General features: G+C 37.0%; 1 protein-coding gene across 2 annotated transcripts; it reads right to left on the bottom strand.

Annotated features, from left to right (window-relative positions):
- Positions 1–1,752: 1,752 nt before the first annotated feature.
- LOC143020679 (tetraspanin-2A-like) lies at positions 1,753–20,647 on the bottom strand. Of its 2 annotated transcripts, none has more exons than XM_076177276.1 (6): positions 20,281–20,647; positions 13,574–13,771; positions 9,777–9,956; positions 6,453–6,530; positions 5,492–5,599; positions 1,753–5,147 (listed from the first exon to the last, which is right to left on the bottom strand). In XM_076177276.1, exons 1-6 carry the CDS (start codon positions 20,365–20,367, stop codon positions 5,082–5,084), a joined length of 717 nt encoding a protein of 238 aa, XP_076033391.1. In that variant the 5' UTR covers positions 20,368–20,647; the 3' UTR covers positions 1,753–5,081. The 2 variants fall into 2 exon arrangements, with proteins under 2 accessions (XP_076033391.1, XP_076033390.1); XM_076177275.1 differs by lacking the exon at positions 13,574–13,771 and adding an exon at positions 13,283–13,480 and having other exon boundaries at positions 20,281–20,646.
- Between the last annotated feature and the right edge of the window lie 569 nt (positions 20,648–21,216).

The raw sequence follows: 21,216 nt of genomic DNA, 5'->3' as shown, positions 1-21,216 counted from the left end.
ACTAATACTACATTATACAAACAGTGCATCATAACACTCAGTGATGAATTATGTAAGGCCCACATGGGCCCCTTATCTCACCAATACACACCACATCACCCTTCAGACCATACAAAACAAAGCCCTAAAGACAATTACAGGCTGCACAAATACAACACCTAGAGACCATTTACACCACAAAAGTCCTCAAAGTCAAGGATCACCTTGACATAAAAAGCACACAAACACTTACCCCAGCCTCCTCAAACACAGCCCACCCATTACACTACATAGTAGAACACCAACACACACCAAGAAACATCAAAACAACACCCAAATACCTATATTACACACAAATACTCTTCTCCTCCTCTACAACCACCAAACAGCAGCTTCCAGAAGCATATCCCCTCTTCCATTTTATTTTTGTAATATATTCTTATATTTGATTTTTCTTTGATGGACCAATGATGGGTATCTGTAAGTCAAAGGTCTTTAAAATCCATGAACATCCTCACATCCACTTGGAGCTCCAGCTCTGACTAGGCGTCAGAGCCCTTACATGCCCAAGTACCGCCCCGGTGCAAAATTCTCAGTGACAACCCCCCCCCCCCTCCCCCATCACCACATCCCATTTCCACCATTCCTTACTGCCTAGTATAGCTATTGGCTAGCAAAATAATTGAACAGATTTAAAACAAAAAAATTAATGTCCCTATTGTAAAATTCATATATTAAGGTGAAATATTCAGGGCTCCTTTGACGTGTTTTTATCATAATTATTTTGTCAGCCTTATGGGCAGCATTTCCAGGCTAGAATTGCCGCCCCCCTAAATGTGCTGCCCCAGGGCATATGCACCCCCCACCCCATCCCACCCCCATGTGAGGGCCCTCCTGGGCATAAGGTATTTTGCTGTCATTGTTAACTGTATTCCTTCCACCTTTTCATGGAAGGAGAGTTGACAGTCAGTGACTACTCCCTTCACCCTACTACCACAAACTGGTCACAGAGAAACAGTCCCACGCCTGTACAGCACAAACAGTATTCCAATGTTTCTTCCTAGAAAGATCTATGGGAGGGCCTAAGGATTGTTGCCAGCCACTACAGGGCTGTGGATTTCCAGTCATTGAAACCCAGGGTTACGCTTATTGTAATTATGTTGATTTGAGAATTGTAAATAGATGTGTTTTTTCATGCAATTAATGTGAGTGATATATATATATATATATATTTGATCAGATTTATTGTTGTGTTATGTGCCAAAGTCTTTCAATTGTCTTGTGTAAATATGAATAAATTATGTTATTGTCCATCCATTGATTGCATTTTCTTTGCTTTTTTAATCTTATACACACACACACACACATATATATATATATATATATATATATATATATAGATGTCTCCAGTATGTATGATTTAAAAATTTGCATGTATAAATAGTCCACAAGCCTCACTCCCTCTGATTATATTTTATCAGTGGGTTGGCCATGTCAATGTAGATCACCACACCAAAATATCCAGTCACAGTACCCCTCCCATCTCAGTATGCATTTCCCATAAATTTTGGCCAGCACAGAATAGTCCAATTTTCTGGACCTGGCAGCAATTTTTATTTATTTATTTATTTATTTTATTTTTGTTTTTCTCTCTTTTTATTGCGGTTGCTACTAAGCTGTTCTATTAATTTCTTTGGCATCCCTTCTGGTAGTGAAGGGGTGAAAGTCATTACATTAATATAGTTTGTGTGCTGGGCATATAAACTTTAGGTGTAAAAAGAACATCATTTATTTTATAAAAGAACATGTCACTAATACATAATCACAAAAATATAATTCCTACCGAGGTTGTGTGAAAAGTCATATAGAAGAATGGTATCATTTATCATCAGAAACCAGTGTACCCCTATCAAGAGTTTGTCTGACTAACTCCACACAATTGTATTACCATAGAGGGACACCTCGCTACAAAAGGTACTAGAACTTTAAAACAGGAATTTTCTGAGCCTGTATAAATTTGTTGTGGAGATGTTAAGGTTGTCATGTATTTATTTATTCTAAGCATTTAGTTAGATTTTCCTGAAGGGCCCTAATGACTTCAAATCAGCCAATAAAAGATTTAACCTATAAAATAAAAAAAGATTTATGTACACACATGATATAACTATTATTCATATCAGCCTTCAGAAGTTACAAAAGACCTATGACGTTAGTATAACATATAAACCATGGCTTTAAAGTTAAGTTTAAATGAAATAATAGGCTCATGCACCTGAATTAAGATTTTTCACCTGTTATTCTATGTTGATGGTCATTGTTGGTGCAAATAACTGTTGCTCAAAGAATTCTAAACTTGTTAAGTTTAAATGAAATAATAGGCTCATGCACCTGAATTAAGATTTTTCACCTGTTATTCTATGTTGATGGTCATTGTTGGTGCAAATAACTGTTGCTCAAAGAATTCTAAACTTTCCCTCAATCACTTATTATACATCTAGATTCCCCTGCCTCCCCATTCAGCCTCAAAATATACAAAAAGCTATAGTCTAGAGTACTGATACAATTACATATGCTGAACATCCTCTCCATTTCTCTTCCTTTCACACACAAATATATATATATAAAAAAACACACTTTCATAAAGATATACAACTAATACTTTTACAATAAGTTTGTATTGTTATTCTCAACATTGATAAACAAAGAGGAACAACTTATTTCACATAGTACAAGGTAGCTAGGCTATGAAGAAGATGCTTGACTGACATCATTTAAAGGCGTAATTTTGTGGACATCACATAGACTAGACTGGGTTAAAAATCAATCCACATTGTAAGTTGTGTAACTTAGGATTATTTTCCAGTCTCAACACTTTTCCAGTGTACACTTTGTTCTTGAAACTTACAAACTTCTTTTGTTTTGGCGGGAATAGAGTGCATTAGGACCAACAAAAGATACTTGCATAAGTTGGTCATCTGAGATAGATGTCAGTGTTATCTCCCAACTGCCCACCTTCAAAACCTGTCAACATCCTTACATCTGTGAGGAGTTGCAGTCCTAAAGGGATAACATGGAGTCTCTAGACCATTCAAGCTCTCTCTGTCAACTCTGACTAAATTTCCCTCACCCTATCACACAAAGAGAGTTGACAACTGGCACTCCCTGAATACTACCACAAACCAGCGACAAAGCAACACTCCCACACTAATATAATACAGACATATTCCAAAGATTCTTTCCAGAGAGAACTATAAAAGGGCTTGAGGACCATTGTTGGTGGGCTGGTGGTAGGTGGGTAAGTATTATTACCAAAAGTTCACCAGTGTTTTTGTCCTTATACAGAATATACTGCTGCTACCAAGAAATACTTTGGGTTGATGTTGAAAATACCATGAATATAAAAACTTGAATTCATAGTTTAAAAGAGAAATTCTTTGCATGCTGCAAAATGTTTGTCTGCTGATCAGTATCAAATCGTACAACTGAATTCACCCAAGATTCAACATTTGTGTATTCATGTCCATAAGCAAATATATATGTGTCTGTGTAATTTAAGGAGCTGCTCTCATTTACAACAATGGGAGCTGTAACTAATAGACTTTACTATGGAGCACTGGATTAACTTCCATTTTTTTTTTTTTTTTTTTTTTTTATTGATTTATTTTACATATTTTATTTTTTATTTATCTTTATTTATTATTTTTAGGGGGATTAACACTTATATTTCTTAGTTCTTTAATACTTAAACTATTTTTGTTGAGAGGCGTTAATGAAATATGTTTTGAAAATTAGTCATTTGAGGCTGCAAGAGCATTTTGGTCAGTTACAATTCACTTGATTTTCATGAGTGGTATGCAGTGTAAAAATGCCAGGCATAAGTTTACTCATTGTAGCATATGATAAGAAAGTAAATCAGTAAGGTGCCAAAATAATACACTTCTGAGTCCACAAAGACTGCACAAGTACAGCTACCTCTCTCTTTACACAAGTTTAGATTGCATGATTTTGGAATAATATGCAATAAATAAGAGGAAATTTTCATTAAGTACAATTTCTATATTTATATGAACTGATAAGAAAAAGGAGGGGAATATGGTGTTTCTGCACTTTCTCTTTGCATACTCTAACTATTGCAGTGTGATGATTTGATTTTGATATATATATATATATTTAATTTAATTTATTTATTTTATTATTATTATTTTTTTATTATTATTATTTTTTTTAATCTAACACTGTTGTGTAATGGGAATAAAATGGGTGGGAATAGGTATATGCCTTTTGACTTGGCTACCTCCCTGGTAAGGGGGAAAAAGCCTTTGGCATATGGATAGATATATAGTGTTGTGTGATAAGAGTGTAATATCAGCATACAATTTTTGTGCTGATATCACTTTGAAGTGTGCTTCATACTGCAACATTATTCTATGAAGTAATGCAGCTTACTATATTTCCTTTAAGTCTTACGAAGAAAACAGTTCTAAATGATGCTCTCATGGGTCATAACCCTCAATTAAAAAGAGGTAGCTGTACATATCAAATCATATAATGTCAGGCATCTTATATAAGATGGGAAAATAAGTGAATGTGGGTATTTTGGTATGGGTGTGTGTTTCCACATAACCTCACTAATCACTCTCATTCATATTGTTCTTGGCAAAGGGAATGATTCTCATCCTTAGGCTTCCAGTGTATAGTTTTTAGTTACATAACAAATAAAACTGGAATGGGAGATATTAATATGTAAATTTAATGTAATGGGAGATATTAATATGTAAAATGAATGGGTTGTATTGCGTTGTTCTATATAAACTACCACTTGTATATTTTGTGAATTTTGGAGACTGATTTGGAACAGAAAACTTGAAACCCTGTCCGATCCAACTGTCTGTGGTGTGCACAAAGAACGTCTTAAGATAATCACACATTCCGTAGCCGATAGCCACAAATCTGTTATTACAATAAAAGAGCTAGAATGATTTCTTCCACATCATCTACATTCACCAGCTCATAGAGCACCTAAATTAGTTACACTTACTTCACTTTATTTACAACACAATAGTTTTTCTCTGAGATATCCAGTAAATCCAGAGTTAGACCTTTTATTTTTCATCGTCCAGTTCCTTGATAGCTCGCCACAAGCAGAATGCAAAGATCATGGCGAACACCTGTCAAAGAAGACGATAACATAAGAAAACTGAAAATAAGGAGAAAGACTGAGAGAAACGGAAAGACATGAAGTTGAGAACATAAGAATAAAGGAGACTACAAGAGACCATATGGCCTACACTAGGCAGCTCCGTATCCATCACCACCTGTCATCCCCATCCATAAAGTTGTCTAATCGTTTCTTAAAACAATTGATAGTTTCAGCGCTTACTACATGGTTACTAAGTTTATTCCATTCGTCGACCACCCTATTAGTAAACCAATTCTTGCCTATTTCCTTCTTAAATCTAAATTTGTCCAGTTTATACCCATTACTGCGAGTCCTGCCCTGTTGAGAACCTACCTGAAGGAAGCAGAGACAGATTGAGAGTCCAGAGATCCATCCAGAACGAACCTCGAGGTACCAGGAGAATACTTCGGCACAGGAGTCCCCATACTGGTTTCCTGTCACCTGGGAAACAAATGAAGAGGGAAAGAAGGGATCAGTATTTCCACAAGGAGGCAAGATGAAAGAGTAATGGGTATTGGGTGGGGATGAGTTCATCCATTTGCTGGGTACCTCTCTTCATAAGGGGAAAGAAGCCTATTGGTATGTAGATACATTGAGATTTTACAAAGGATTACAAAGGCGGAGCATGCCGACAGGAGACCTTTTGATCCATATCTAGGTCGGATGCAAAAAAAAAAAAAAAAAAAAATCATATTAATAATAAATAAAAACTATAATAATGTAAATAACAAATAAAATACATAAATAGATTCATAGGTATAATTGAATAACAAACAAACATGTAAATAGTAAATGATAATAAATTGGCATATAACTAATAATAAATGAAAATCAGACAGACAAATTATAACAAAACAAAAACAAATAATATAACATAAATTATAATCATTACAGCAGATAGATGTCCACCAAAGTTGAATAGGGTCATACCAAAGTCTATGTGTATGAAATTTGTCTGCATCTGTTGAAAACACCCTAGAAGTCAACATGCTATCATGTAGCCCTCAGATGATATATTGTATGTCATTCATAAACCCTGTACCCATGGATATGTACAGACTGTATCAATTCACGTTTTTGGGGATAACAGATAGATATTGAAAAAATTATATATAAAAAGATAAATAAATAAATAGTAATTGCACCCACCACTTCCAAAATGATGGAAAACTTACACCAGGTACTTAGCTATGGCAAAATTCATTACATATGCCCAAGTTTCTTGGAAAGCAATAATTACCAGTAACTATTGGGGTTGAGCAAGAATCAACACAATTATGCACAAATAACATACCTGGTCTCTGCAGGTATCTGGGATAGGCAAGTGAATTTCCTCGTAGTCTCCAGAACCATACCCACCACAGCATCCAACCTGTAAAAAGGGTAAAAGACATTTAAAGTACCTATGAATGTTGAAAACCTCTTTTCTCTCCTTTGGGTGTTGGAATCTATTTTCTTTCTTTTGGGTGTTGAAAGTCTCTTTTCTTTCTGTGAGGCAGTTGCATTCCCTGGTGAAGCATACCCATCAAGGTCGACGTCAGCGCCTCCGAAAGTCCCCAGGGACCGAACACGAGGCAGTCACCGGCCGCATCGGGTCGAACAAAACGAGTCCTTGAGGTCCGACCCGTCGCGGCGAGTCGGACAAAACGAGTCTCCTGGAACACTTGTAGCCCTCAGCTATGCCCTCAACACTATAGAAGAGAGCTGCACACACCTAGGCTTCAAGATAAACGTAAGGAAGACAAAAGCCATGGCTATTAAAATGGCAAACCCAAGGCCAATCTCCATACACCAGCAAGATCTTGAGTGGGTGGACGACTTCACCTATCTTGGAGTCACTGTGCAGAAAACCTTGTCATCCTCTCTTCAAATCCAGAAGCTGAAGCAAATGACAAAAACGAAGACAGCTCCGATGAGATATATGCAACCACTTGATGCGGGTGCCAGCCGCCTGGTACTGGAACACTACAAGTATTGCATCCGACCCATAATTGAATATAGAGCACCTGTCCTCTCACATCTAACAGCACAGCAGGAAGAATCACTCGAAGTAGCACAGAACAACGCCCTTCGCCTCATCCTAGGTGCTCCCATGTGGACCAGAAGAAGCAACCTGCAGATGGAATCAGGCATGCCACCATTGATGGCCAGGATTCAGACCCGGAACTGCACCGCGGCAGCCAAGGCCCTGCTGAGCGACAGGGACTCCCATCTCAAGACCAAACTCAAGGCTCACCTGGATGCGCACCCGGACCTACCACGACCAGATACGTACATCGGACACTTAGGAGACCAAATCCGCGCGACAGGCATGGAAGGGCACCTACGGGCTCTGAAGCCAGATAGAGCATGCCTGAAGTACCGACCTCCAGGCCCGTGGATATCCCCATCAACCACCTTCAACCACACACAACTACCACACGCAAAGAACTGCTGCTCACCAGGGGAACTGAGAGATGCCGCACGAACAACGATCGAGGCAACTGAGGCCCAGGGTGGTTTTGTCTGCTACACTGACGGCACTGTGGACCCGGAGAACGGCATAACAGGAGCAGGGGTATACTCCGCAACATACACCGCCGCCTGGCGCACATCAGACCACTGCTCGACCCTACAGACTGAGCTAGTAGCAATTCAAAAAGCACTGGAGTACTAAAGTTAACTACAAGGGCCGGTGGTCATACACACAGACTCTCTTGCGGCGACACAAGTACTCCAGAAGAAGGACATACCCACCAACGTAAACATTATCACAACAATACTCTACCTCCTGCAGCTACACAATAGACAAAATCGCCCAGTCACCATCAACTGGATACCCAGCCACATAGGGGTCCACGGCAACGAACGAGCAGATGAGCTGGCCAAAACTACACGCTACCATCCTCACATAGAAACCCAAGTCCAACCATCAACCACATTAATCAAAAGCTGGGCCAGGGCTCACCCACAGCGAGCGAAGGTAGCCAACCACAGAAGATCAATAAGCTCAGCATCAGCAAGTGCAAGTGGTTTGAGAGAGCCACCAAACTGTGCCCTCATCCCGCCACCAAGATCGCCGACAGAGGACTCGCCGTGATCATCCACAGGCTCAGGTTGGGATACAAGTGCTGCTGGGAAATCATCGAGAGACAGGAAAGGGAATGCGACCACTGCGGGATGAACACATCAGAACCTCTCCTTCACTACCTACTAGAGTGCGCTCACACCATCGCCCTGAGAAGAGGCAGACACTTCAACTCCATGGCCCCCGAAGCTTGGAAGACTGGAGCCGACATAGTTTACAACATCACCGAAAACATAGAACGGCTCGCCCATATCCTGGTCGGATACCCTCCGCCCAGATAACTACAAAAACGCTGGAGTAGCTGATCTCAGAGCGGCTCAACACTTACGGGCCTCCGAATGGAGAAAGGCCCGTGTGTAGATAAACCTTATCTACAGAATTAAAAAAAAAAAAAAAAAAAAGGTCACTGAGGAAACCATCTCCAGCCACTTCCCGCACCGAGACTTCACCGCCGAGGACAGACACCCGTCTCCTCCTCTCCCGCTCCTCTCGCGGCCAGAAGCTATCTTATTTATTTGTTAATAGGCTCCAACTTTAAATTAGCAAAACGTTCCAGAGTTTGCCTTCAGCCAGGCCCACGTCTCCTACGTTTCTAACACTCTCTTGGGTGTTGAAAGTCTCTTTTCACTCTTTTGGGTGTTGAAAGTCTCTTTTCTTACATTTCTCTCTTTTGGGTGTTGAAAGTGTTTTTTCTCTTTTTGTGTATTGAAAGTCTCTTTTCTCTTTTTGATGATGAAACTTTCCTCTCGTGGGTGTTGAAAGTCTCTTTTTTTCTTTTTCTTTTTTTCTTTTGGTTGAAAACTTATTTGATCACTTTTGGGTGTTGAAAGTTTCTTTTCTACCTTTTAGGTGTTACTAAATGTATCACACATTACCTTGTGCAGCTGAAAACAGGTACGGAGTTTCAGACAAAATAAAGATCAAAATATATCTTCTCATGCTTTCAGACCCTCTATAACTTGACCACATTTTCTTTACTTCTAGACACCAAATCTCTTCTTTCTTTGTCGTTTTTCCCATTACCAGAGCATTTAATATCACCCATCCTTCCCAACACGTTCATATTTCTAATTTGCATTAATCTGAACGGCACTTGCATTCCAATACTTACACATCTCATCACTCTTACACTTGTGGACAAGGAGTTTGTGTGTGTGTGTGTGTGTGTGTGTGAGGTCACAGCATTACCCAGAGATCGAGCCATATATGAGCTCTGGGCTCTCATCAGGAAGGGTAATAGCTGTTGATCACGAGTCCACCACGTGATTCATGACAAAGATACTCCTCTCCTTTGTTTTCACTCCCGACAAAATAATGTGCCTGTCATACTCCGAAACTCAAATTCACATTTTCCTTTCAATTTAGTTGCACTTGGTGCTAACACATTCATCTGAAACCTACTACCAAACTTCTCCCATTTCCTCTTGTTTTTACCATTCAAACACCTGATGACAAGTATTCGTTTTAGTCTTGTGCACACACACTAAGAAAACCGATATTTATCCAATATAGGGACAGAAATCAAAAGAAAATTTAATCTAAATTACTTACATATTCCTGGATAATGTCAACCGTTCTCTTCGCCGATACATCCCATTGATACTGGTAAATTTTCTCTCTGATGGCATCCTGAAGCCAAGGGTAGATCTTAGACTGCTCGAGACCGTTGTCAAGGATATAGGCTGAACCTCCAAGAAGGAGGATGAAGGTCACCACAGTCATGACCTTGTACTGTAATCGAGCCATAAGGTCAGAGAGTGGTATGGGTGGTTCAGAAGTAATCTAAGGACTTTATTTGAATTTGAGTATTTTATTTCAAAGAAATTAAAAAATATAGGTAATATCAATTATATGTAATTTAATTATATCCAGTTGAAATATACAAAGAGCTTTTATTTTTTATGTGAAGTTAATTTTAAAGTAGAAGTCAAATAACACAAAAATTATTTCGCTCTGCAAACTGCAAGTACAAATATATTTGTTAATTCAACTTATTGTTTTTAACTTAATATACCATGAATGTAATGTGAAATAAATTGACAAATAAATATAAAGTATAAACACACTAAAAAATAACCACACAGTATTGTTCTGAGAAAGAACAATCAGAGGATAGAGACCATAAAAATATTATCAAGAAATATGTCCACAGAGGTAAGGTATATAGGATATAAATACAAAGGAATATGAAAAGGAAAATATCACCGGCTTACTGGTCCATATTTAACTATAGACCGCCGAAGCGACTGCCAATAATAAACTTCATAGTATGACATCATCACAGCATCTGATAGATGTTGCCATATCGAGAGGTTTACTGATGACTGGCCAAGGACTAAAATTCAGGTCTGAGGTAAAAGTAAAGGCCTCATCTTTCATACCTGTTTAGATTGAATATTTTCCATTTGAAAATTCTACGTAAACAATGTAAAAAAAAAAAAACAGATATTGGGAACTTGAACACAAATCTAATATTCATTTGTAGATTCGCCGGAACTTTTTTTTTTTTCCAAAAACTATAATTTACAAAAATACAATGGTGGCATTTTCAAATAAACTGCGTTTAAAGTAACTTTTATTATTAGGGCTGTCTTATCTGAATTATCGTTAATCTATTGCCTCTGGAACAAGTCCATGGAGATTACAGTTCACTCGCTAACAGTACATTCATTGGCCCAACATTAATGCAGAATGTAAACGTCTACAATTACTTCTTCTACAAGGGGAAACACTTGTTTTAAACACAAATTGATCAATAAGGAAACGAGTCCATTTGACACATGCCGTTTTTTCAAAACATAAAGACTTGTTGACAGGTTTGTAAAAATGTAACAGGCTTAAAAGAAAAGACCTATTGGTAACTGGAAAAAGGATGGGATTATCACGGTTTGGAAATCAGGATAAGGTTGTCGATTCCACTGGCAAGTTGATAAACTCGCCAAAAGAAATACAGTATTTGGAAAGGTGAGGTAATACAATCGAAAAAGGAACCATTCCCATAAACCAGAATGCACAAAACTGAACATTTCTTATTGGAAAACCCATCTCATGTATCACAGGTATACACATACATAGGGATGTTCAGAACACACTAAAACATGAGATATAGTATATCCATTTGAGAAATGTCCAAGAAATGTACCAATGGGTTAGGAATTACAGTTATAAATAAATTTACACTCCAGACTCTACAGACACAAAACCCCAAACAATACTTAACCTAAGAAGGTATCTGTAATAATGCCAACAGTTTGGAAAATTGGACTGCGTTCAATAGTGCATTATGCTGTAGAAAACACCATATGAATGATAAAGCACAGTAACATCGATGCTATTTTTTTTTTCGTTGGTAAATATCAGGTAGGTGATTTTTGCTGAGACTTTGGTTATTTGTAAATTGATTGATAATTTTATTAAGTCTCAACTCCATGCGTTTGGAAATTGTTTGAGAATTGTGAGAACGTTTGTATTTTCCAAATTCGATTTTGCGTGAAATGTAACGCAATAGTGAACGCAGTACCAATAGTATAGAAAATAACATTAATTTGTTTAAAGTTAACATAGGTATATACATGATTACCACCATAATAAAAAATACTATTTTCCATGTACACCAAGTGCAGCTTCGCTGCAGAAATACCAAAGCAAAATGATAGTTTGTTGTCCATAGTCATGGATTGCAGCAGAAGCACTCAGGAAGTGAAAAGTTTCTCATTACAAAGGATTGGAAAAAAAAGTCCCAAAATTTTGTCTGATTAAAGAGACAGTCACCAAGATTATAAATTTAGAAAACGCCGGGTTCACGTGCATTTTGATGAGATGGATTTAAGAAATAAATATCGTATTAGCGTAAGATTTATGTTTGAAAAAATATTGTGATAATCATGCCAGTAATAAAAAAAAATCGTGTAAATTCTTATGAAGTCTATATATTTTTTTCTTTAAAAGATTAAGTCAAATTTGAGCTTAGTTTGCGACAATATTCTTACACAATTTTACACGCAAATTTTTGTACTCATGTTGGAAAATATTGGATGACTCGAAAGGAACTCCGAAAGATTTGAATGATGAATAATTTAACCCAAAATCACGAAAAAGTAGAATAGAAGGATTGGAAGTTGCAATTGAAAAAGAAAATATCTCATATATTTCCATATAACATGAGAAATAGCTTTAGGAAATATTTGCTGTGCACTATGAACCCAGGTTATTTTTTACATTATTTTAGCCACTTAAACCGTTGAAGATATGCCAATTAACCTTAAGAGAATCTTAGAGAGATAGAAAAGTATTAAGCATAGGATTATGGCAAGTGTTGATATTAATTTTTTTTCTCATTCTTGGGGGCCACTGATTTCTGTGGTACAAAAAAGGTTTAGTGAAATTACCAAGATTTAGAGCGCGAATTAGTTTTACTAAAGCAAAATCACATTCATTCAGTGTCTTAACAGATTAGACTTTGTTATTTTTTCAATCATTTGATGATATTTTTGATAAAGCAGCGGATTTATTAGTCGATGATTGGGGCATGCGAATTCGATATGCAACGAAAAAAATTTAATCGTCGTCAAGGATGTAGTCATTGTAGTGTCATTTCAAATATTTTTCTTACATGACAACTTGTGATGCCAATTATCACTATATGTGTAGGTAAATGATATGCATAAATTTCGTATATTATATGTGATCTTGAGAATTATCATATGTACAAAGATCTGATAAACACATTTTTGTATTGGGAAATATACAAATTAGATATATCCTGTACAAACTATGTACAAATAAATTTTGCCAACATTCATTTTGACAACACACTCGCGTCCACCAAAGAATCATATGCAAAATATTCAAAGATATATGTACATCATATAAAAAGTACAAACAAATATACACGGGTGTTGATCCCAGGCAGGATGTGACGTAGACGAGGAGGATGAGGAGGAGAGCAGGATGAGGATGAGGTAAACAAATAGTCCCGATGAGCAGGATTGAGGTGCTTGGGTTTGTACTTTGTTTTTAAGCGCCCAAAAACGCATTTTTATCTTTCTTTTACTCACTATGATGATCATTTTAGCGCTTCTAAAGAATGCACCGCAGCATGCAATGAAGCCGTTGATCATGATCAGGGAGGCACCTACCATGACGACAGTCGTGCCCGACCAGTAATGGTACATTTCCAGTCCACTGACGTAATCGTCCATATCCTGATCAAAACGGATCCATAGCCCTAGTGCAAATACTGCGGCACCACCGCACTGCAACCACAAGATTCAGGTCAAGAAAAAAGGAAAAATATATAGTAAAATTAGTTGGTTAGTGGGAGGAGGTTTGGGGCATGCTTGACGTACTAAGAGTATCATTTTTGCACTTCTGAAGAATGCGCCGCAACAGGCCGCGAATGCGTTGATCATAACAGTGGCTGCTCCAACCATGATCACTGTCGTTCCATTCCAGTAATGGTACATGCCAAGCCCCTTGACGTAGTCAATCATGTCTTCGTCAAATCGAATCCATAGACCTAGGGCGAAGACGGTAGCGCCTCCACACTGTAAAAGTTGTCCGGTTATTTTACAGGGCGACGTCGTGAGGGCCTGCGGCAGGGAAGTCCTCACGAGACCTCCAACACGGTGACGACAACGAAGATTATTATTATTTTTTTATTTAATTTCTTTCCCTCTTACGTTATTAATAATTCATTATTACATATTGATTAAAAATATAAGAACTTATTTTCCCCAAGTGTATAATTTGAATTTCGATAGAGGCGGGAATTTTTTATTTCTATGAAATATGGAATCAGCAACCAGGGGTACAAACTGTTCACTTTGATTGAATTTAATTTGGGGAAAGAATATAGTGTATCCTCACCCCATAAATGTATCAAGATTTTATGCCCAGCTTATTTATATACGTACGTCACCGTGTTGGAGGGGATAAACCCCTGAGACCTTTGGCGATGGAGATGAACATCAGAGAAATTATATGATTACAATTTACTGCCTTCAAAATAGACAAGCGAAGTCAAACCATCCAAAGTCTGTTATTTTATTAATTAATCTTATTTATTCATAATATACTTATCATTTATTTATTCATTGATATAATTGATCCATTTATTTATTTATTGATCTAATTAATTTATTTATCTGATTTATTCACTTATTTATATAATGTCTTCGGGATCGACATGACGTCATGTCGACCTCTAATCTGGTTTGAGGCGGATGTGACATCAGTCTTAAGCCCCACTTTCCTGTGGGTGAAACTTTGTACCTGCCTCGATAAACCTCATCCGTAAGGAGAGCATATTTGTTTTATTCTTTCTACCTCCAGGTTATTTCATTCAGTTCTTTGATAACTCTTTCGGTATTGGGAAGGGAGCTGTGAATATAAGTGTAATTGTTCGTTTCAGAAATCCATTCAATGTGCAAGTAACAAAAAGAATAGTGATTATACACACACACACACACACACACACACACACACACACACACACACACACACACACACACACACACACACATATATATATATATATATATATATATATATATATATATATATATATATATATATATATATATATATATATATATATATATATATATATATATATATTAGTTATTTCGTTCCGGACAGAGCTGCCAACTGTTGTTATTCATAGCGGATCATTTATAAATATTATTTCTTTTGTATCTGATTTTATTTCGCATTTTATTAATGTATTAATTTCTAAGTATTCCAGAAAGATTAACTTCACAAAAATTGCCTACGTGTAGTCTTATTCATATTATTTTTCTTCTTTTTTGTGATAATAATAAACGTTCGTCGAACTCTCGGCGACTTCTAATGCTCGTAGGATCCCGTCAAAGTGTAACGGGTCATTTCTTTTTCTAGGTCAATTCGTAGTGTGATTTATTATAGAATCGTAATCTATAACTTTTACCTTCCTGCGCTTAGCTAGAAAATATGTCACCCAGTAGAAATAATAATAATAATTATACAATTGTAAATATAATAATATAATTATAATAATCAAGTTAATGATAATAATGATGATGGTGATAATAATAGTGACAATGATAATGATTATTATAATGAAAAGAATGATAATGATAATAAATGTAATGGGATAATGGTAACAGTAATAATAATGATAAAATAATAATAATAAAAATGATAAAGTAATAATGATAACAGTTACAATGTTTTATTACTGACAAAACACTATCCTTTCCAATGAAAGCTCATATAGTCCTAAGTGCAATAGTGTGACCTTTTACACACACCGTACACCTGCCCCATTGCCTAAAGGAGACAGTAACGGTTATGAATGTTTTGACGCTTTCACGTCCTGAGCGGAGCACGAACTCCAATCTACACAGTGGCATCCTGTAACGCTAACCACCACACCAGCAAACCGTGTGTGAGCGTGTGTGTGTGTGTGTGCGTGTATACATGTGTGTGCTTGTGTACACGTGTGTACAAGCGTGTGTGCACGTGTGTGTGATTACGTACACATGTACATACACGTGTGTGCGTGTTTACACGTGTGTGTGCGTGCGTGCACGTGTATGTAGGTGGATACACGTTTGTGCGTGCATACACATGCATGTGCGTTTTACACGGGTTTCTATGCGTATATGTGTGTGTGTACATGTGTATACACGTGTGTGTACGTATGTGTTTGACCGTCTACCTTGGCCGGCATGTACACACACACACGCACGCACACAGATACACACATATGCACACACACACACACACTCGAAGCTTAATAACTTCACCAGTGTCAATAATTTTTGAGTGTTATTTCTTTTATAAGGATTGTTACTGCATCCAGAATATTTTATTATTGTTATTATTATTATTATAATTTATCATAATTATTGTTATTATTATAATTATTTTTATTATTATTATTATTATTATTATTATTATTATTATTATAATTATTATTATTATTATCATTATTATTATTATTGTTATCATTATTACTATTATTACTATTATCATCGTATTTGTTTCGTTTTTTATTTATTAATTTAACTTCTTCTTTATGTATATATTCTAATATGTTTGTCCTGATTCTTGTATTGATTTATTATTATTGTATTCGCCAGTTTGAAATAAACAGACATTGGAATGTACTATGTATTCAGGCCATTCGATGTACTGATTACAACGCCTACATTCACGGCACGGCTGTGCAGTGTGGGCCAGTTCTCTTATCTTTTATCTTATCGGAGCATTTCTCCTTTGCCCGGTTGGAACGTCGACATAGCTCTCTTTGTCGACTTTATGCCCACAGTCTCCCTCTAGGGGGCTATCATACTGGGCTGTTTTTCCGTCGACATTCCGTTTGAATATCTTGAATATGACTTCGTTTACATAAATCTAGACTTCTCTAAGAATATTTCAGTAGTTTGTTTAACTTTCTTATAGGTTTATAATCTCTGAGTTCATCATTCAGCTTTTCTATATATAACGGAAAGCTAATTTGATATTTGGAGATTTGAAAATTTAAATATTGTAACCGAAGTCGTTTTTAACTCCAACGAACTCTCAACGGTAGGCGCTGGCGAAGCCCGTGGAAGCCCAGTGTGATAGCCCCTCTGGTCAATCGAGATCCTAAAGCAGGTTAAGTTCGTACTCTCATGATCGCACTATTCTCTCCCTTATTCGGAATTTCCGTTATTCGGAATGTCCGTTATTCGGAATTTTTCGTTATTCGGAATTTTCAGTTATTTGGAATATCTGTTGTTCGGAATGTTCGTTATTTGGAATATCTGTTGTTCGGAGTGTCCGTTATTCGGAATTGTTTCTGATATTCGGGGTACGAGGTGTTTCCGATATTCAATGTTCTTTTTCTAAATGGAAAATGGAACAAAATGTAGTGTCCCCAAATATGGAAGGAAGTTGAATATTTTAATTCACATATATTTGGAAAAGTTAAGAATTAAAAAAAAAGTTACATAAACAATTATTTTTGGCAGAATTGAATTAAAAGATATTTAGAACTTTGAAGAATTGTTGTAGATTTCTCCAAATTTGTCTTCTTCTGACTTAAAAAATAAATACGTGAATAAATAAATAGCTAAAATCTGTATATAGCAATATCTGGCAACTCTCGTTGCCGGCAGGCGGAACCGTTAAAAAGAAGTTTTGAAAAATTAAACGGATTTCCTGAAATCGCAATGCGTCATCGCATGACGTCATATCGCCTACAGTCTATGAGTCATTAATTTTGAGTGACGTCATGTCGATACATAACCCCTACAAATATATTTTCTCCAAAGAGCATTTCGATTGGAAAGTGATTAATCGTTGTTTGTGGATGACACAGCGTTCGTAGCCGAATTTGAGAAAGATTGAAACAGTTAGTGATTGAGTTTGAAAGGAAGTTGAGATTGAATGTTGAGAATAGTGAGGAAATGATTTGGACAAGACGTGATAATGGTGGCGTATTGGACACGAGGAGTCTGAAGATAGATAGATAGATAGATAGATAGACTTTATTTGGCAATGAATCAATGTACATGAAGTGTAAATAATGACAAGAACACATAATTCGGAATAATAAATGCAAATTGCCGAGGATAACACAAAAAGCATGTACGCTTATTTCCATTGTGGTCCTCAAGGTGAGAAGCTGGAAAGTTTGAAGTAGTTTTGGTTTGCATGTGGGAGTGAACGGAGGAGTGGGTTTGGGTGTGAATGTTAGATTGAAGAAAGCAAAGAAAACTCTTTGTGGAATGAGAAACGTCATGAGAAATAGATATTTGGGGGAAGAATGCAAGGAGAAGGTTACATGAAGTGATTGTACCCGTGGTATGGAACAGACTCGGAAGGAAGATCCTGAAGATGTTTTGAGATAAAGTGTGAAAAGTAAGGATGGTGTGGCAAGGTAGGATAGGATGAGACATGTGGAAGTTAGGGAGAGAACGGGTGAAAGGGACCTTGGGATAGAGTAGATCAAGGAGTGTCTATGGAAAGACTGGCTGAGGAAAGACCAGCAAAGAGAGTGGGCAGTAGATGGAGTGAGGTGGACGGAGCGAATGGAGAGTTTGGAGTACTCCATGTGATGAAAGCGGATGTGGAGGGGGAAGATAAAGATAAAGGAAACAAGTAAATGTCTGGTTGGATTGAAAAGTGTCACGAGAAATATATACTTGACAGAGAATGCGAATGGAATGTTGTACAAAGGTTATGTGTATGGAATTGAGGCTTGGAATTTAAGGGAATTAGGTAGGAAATGACTGTGTTTGAAATGAGTATTTTAAGAAGTATGATAGGTGTTGTCGTTCCCTAGACTGTCTGGCCGAGCAGTTCTGTCTCCTTGAGGAACGTCATGGCTGAAACGGGGTTTTCCCCACAAATTCTTTGTAGAGTATATATATATATATATTGTGTTGTTGGCTTGCGTGATTATGTGCAATGCAGTCTTCCATAATGTGTTGTATGGGGTGGAAGTGTTGCATCCTGGATTGTTATCTGCGATGCGGTCATCCAGTTTCCTCTGGTAACTTAGAAGGGCTGTTTGGTGGCCACATCACAGTCTGGCCAGTTGGACTCTGTCCTCTCGGAAGAGAGGGAGAGAAGACAGGTGTTGCAAGAATGGATGGAATGGGCATTGAGGCAGAGAACTGGGTTGGGAAGGGAGCTGATGTCCGTTAGCGCAGATCAAAGTGAGCTGAAGTGGTTTGGGCACATGGAAAGAATGATTTAAGGACGACGAGCAAAGAAGGAGGTGGATGAGGTGAGCTAGAGAGGACGACCATGAATGAGGTGAAGTGATAGAGTGAAAGGGGCCTTGGATATAAGAGGATTGTCTGTCGAGCAGGAAAGTGAGGGTGAAAAAGATTGGAGTGAATGGATTGGGATTGTGGATGAAGACATTGTTGTTGTTGGTAGTGGGGGGTTAGTCAACTAAATAAATAAAGATATATATCGAGCTGTTTCATTCAATCGCATCAGCAGGAAGTGCATGCCTGTGATGAGCTACGCGCTGTGCATTTTTTATTTATTTATTTATCTATGTGTTTATTTAATTACTTGTTTATATATTTACATCTTTATATATTCATTTATTTCATATATTTTGTACAACTTTTATTCATTTATTTATTATCGCTATTATTTTAGGACACATCATAGACATAAAACGTAAGCAAATAAGGAAATACGAGTGAGAGGAAATATAATTGAATTCAAATAACAGAGGGAGCTGATGTAGGGCACTTCTACCCAATCCCTGCAGAACTGAATGAAATAAGCCAACGGTGACCAGAATAAAAACATAACAGTTCTCTCTTTTGGGAAGATCAGGTTCCCAAATCTAGAGAGATATTTCTAGATAATAGAGGCTCTGACGGATTACCCTAGAACGAGAAATTTTTACCCTAAATCGTCTCCCTAGACCACACTGAATATAATTTGCATAACGAGAAAAACAGTTATTGAACCTAATCTAACCTAACCTAGATTAACTTAACCTAACTGACCACCCGACTAGAGACACCTAACTCCAACTCACAAAGTACGTTGTGGTTGTATTTTTTTTTTTTTTCAAAATATATTTTCCTTCCAGATTATAGAAATTCCCAAAAGAAAAAGAGAAAATATATTTTTTTAATATTTAGAAATCAAAAAAATCTTAGATAATCTTGAAATAATTATTATATTCTTAAACAAAATATTCAATAATTCGAGAAATAAATCGTTAGAAAATCTTTAAAATGCATTTTAATAATGAGAAAAAAATCTTAGATAATCTTCAAATACTAGTGATAATAGAAAAAATTAAGATTTTTAATAGATCTTGTTCCATCTTAACCCACGAGCGGATAATGATCACTGATATGTAAAAGAAAACATTGGTACATATTAACGAAATAAAAGTAATTTTCCCAGCATAAGTTACATATAAAAATATTCAAAATTTGAACATTTTGTTCCTTTAAAGGAACATTATGCGCTCGTGTGCAAAGGGCGGACCACCCCCTCCCTCCCTCCCTCCCTCCCTCCCGTCCTCACCACTTGGAGTGTTACTTACGAAGAAGACGGTGTTGAAGATGTACACCAGGTACTGAAGGAGCTCCACGTGCTCCTCGAGCCGTCCCTTGCCGACTCCAAGGGCCATCTTGACTTTTCCCTCCTTCTGCGACTTCTACAGGAGGAGAACCTAATCTAATTTCACTTCGACGACGCCGCTGACGACAAAGACTTCGATTCCCTTAAGGACTTCGCAGACGAGGGACGTCGTGGGGGACAAGGATACCTTGCTCGAGTTCCTCGTTAAGCTTCACATTAATATTTTCTTCTTTTTTTCACCAAATATATTTTTGGATCTACGGGACGCGTGTGTGTGCCTTGGAGGGCAACTTCCTTGCGACTGCGCACCCCGACGGATCCGAGTATCGTGCAGAACCCCGTAGGGAGAGATAAGGAGGTCTTATCGATTGTTATCGGTGGCTTTGAGATAGCGCGCACACCAACACATAACTTCCTCTCCCTTGCACCACCACAGGCCTGTACCAAATGGTGTATTTTGGGTAATTATGTCCGAAAATGGGGATATTTACGTAGACCAGGCTTCTAGGAGGTGGTATTTGTGATTTTTATCATTACTATTATTATCTTATTTATTTGTTTATTTATTTATTTATTTGTATACTCATTTATTTATTAATTTATTTATTTTTTATTTTATTTTATTTTATTTTACTTTATTTTATTCATATTTATTATAATTTTTGAGGAGGTATTTGATAAACACCCCACACGAATTTACGCGTAAATTCGTGACATTTCTTTTTTAATTAATTACCAGTAATCAAAATTACCTGAAATATGTAGTAACTAACCTGTATTATCTGAACCATCCCTTTTCAGCAGTAACATTAAACGAAATATTTTTAAACAATTAATTATTCAAATTAAATGATTTAGGGTCAGTTCCTGGTTTAAGTTCAATTGGTTTTCATAGATT

The sequence above is a fragment of the Oratosquilla oratoria genome, chromosome 40, assembly GCF_046742065.1.
Source record: "Oratosquilla oratoria isolate Oo_2021 chromosome 40, ASM4674206v1, whole genome shotgun sequence".
Classification (NCBI taxonomy): domain Eukaryota; kingdom Metazoa; phylum Arthropoda; class Malacostraca; order Stomatopoda; family Squillidae; genus Oratosquilla; species Oratosquilla oratoria.
This window is presented reverse-complemented; position numbering and strand designations above follow the sequence as displayed.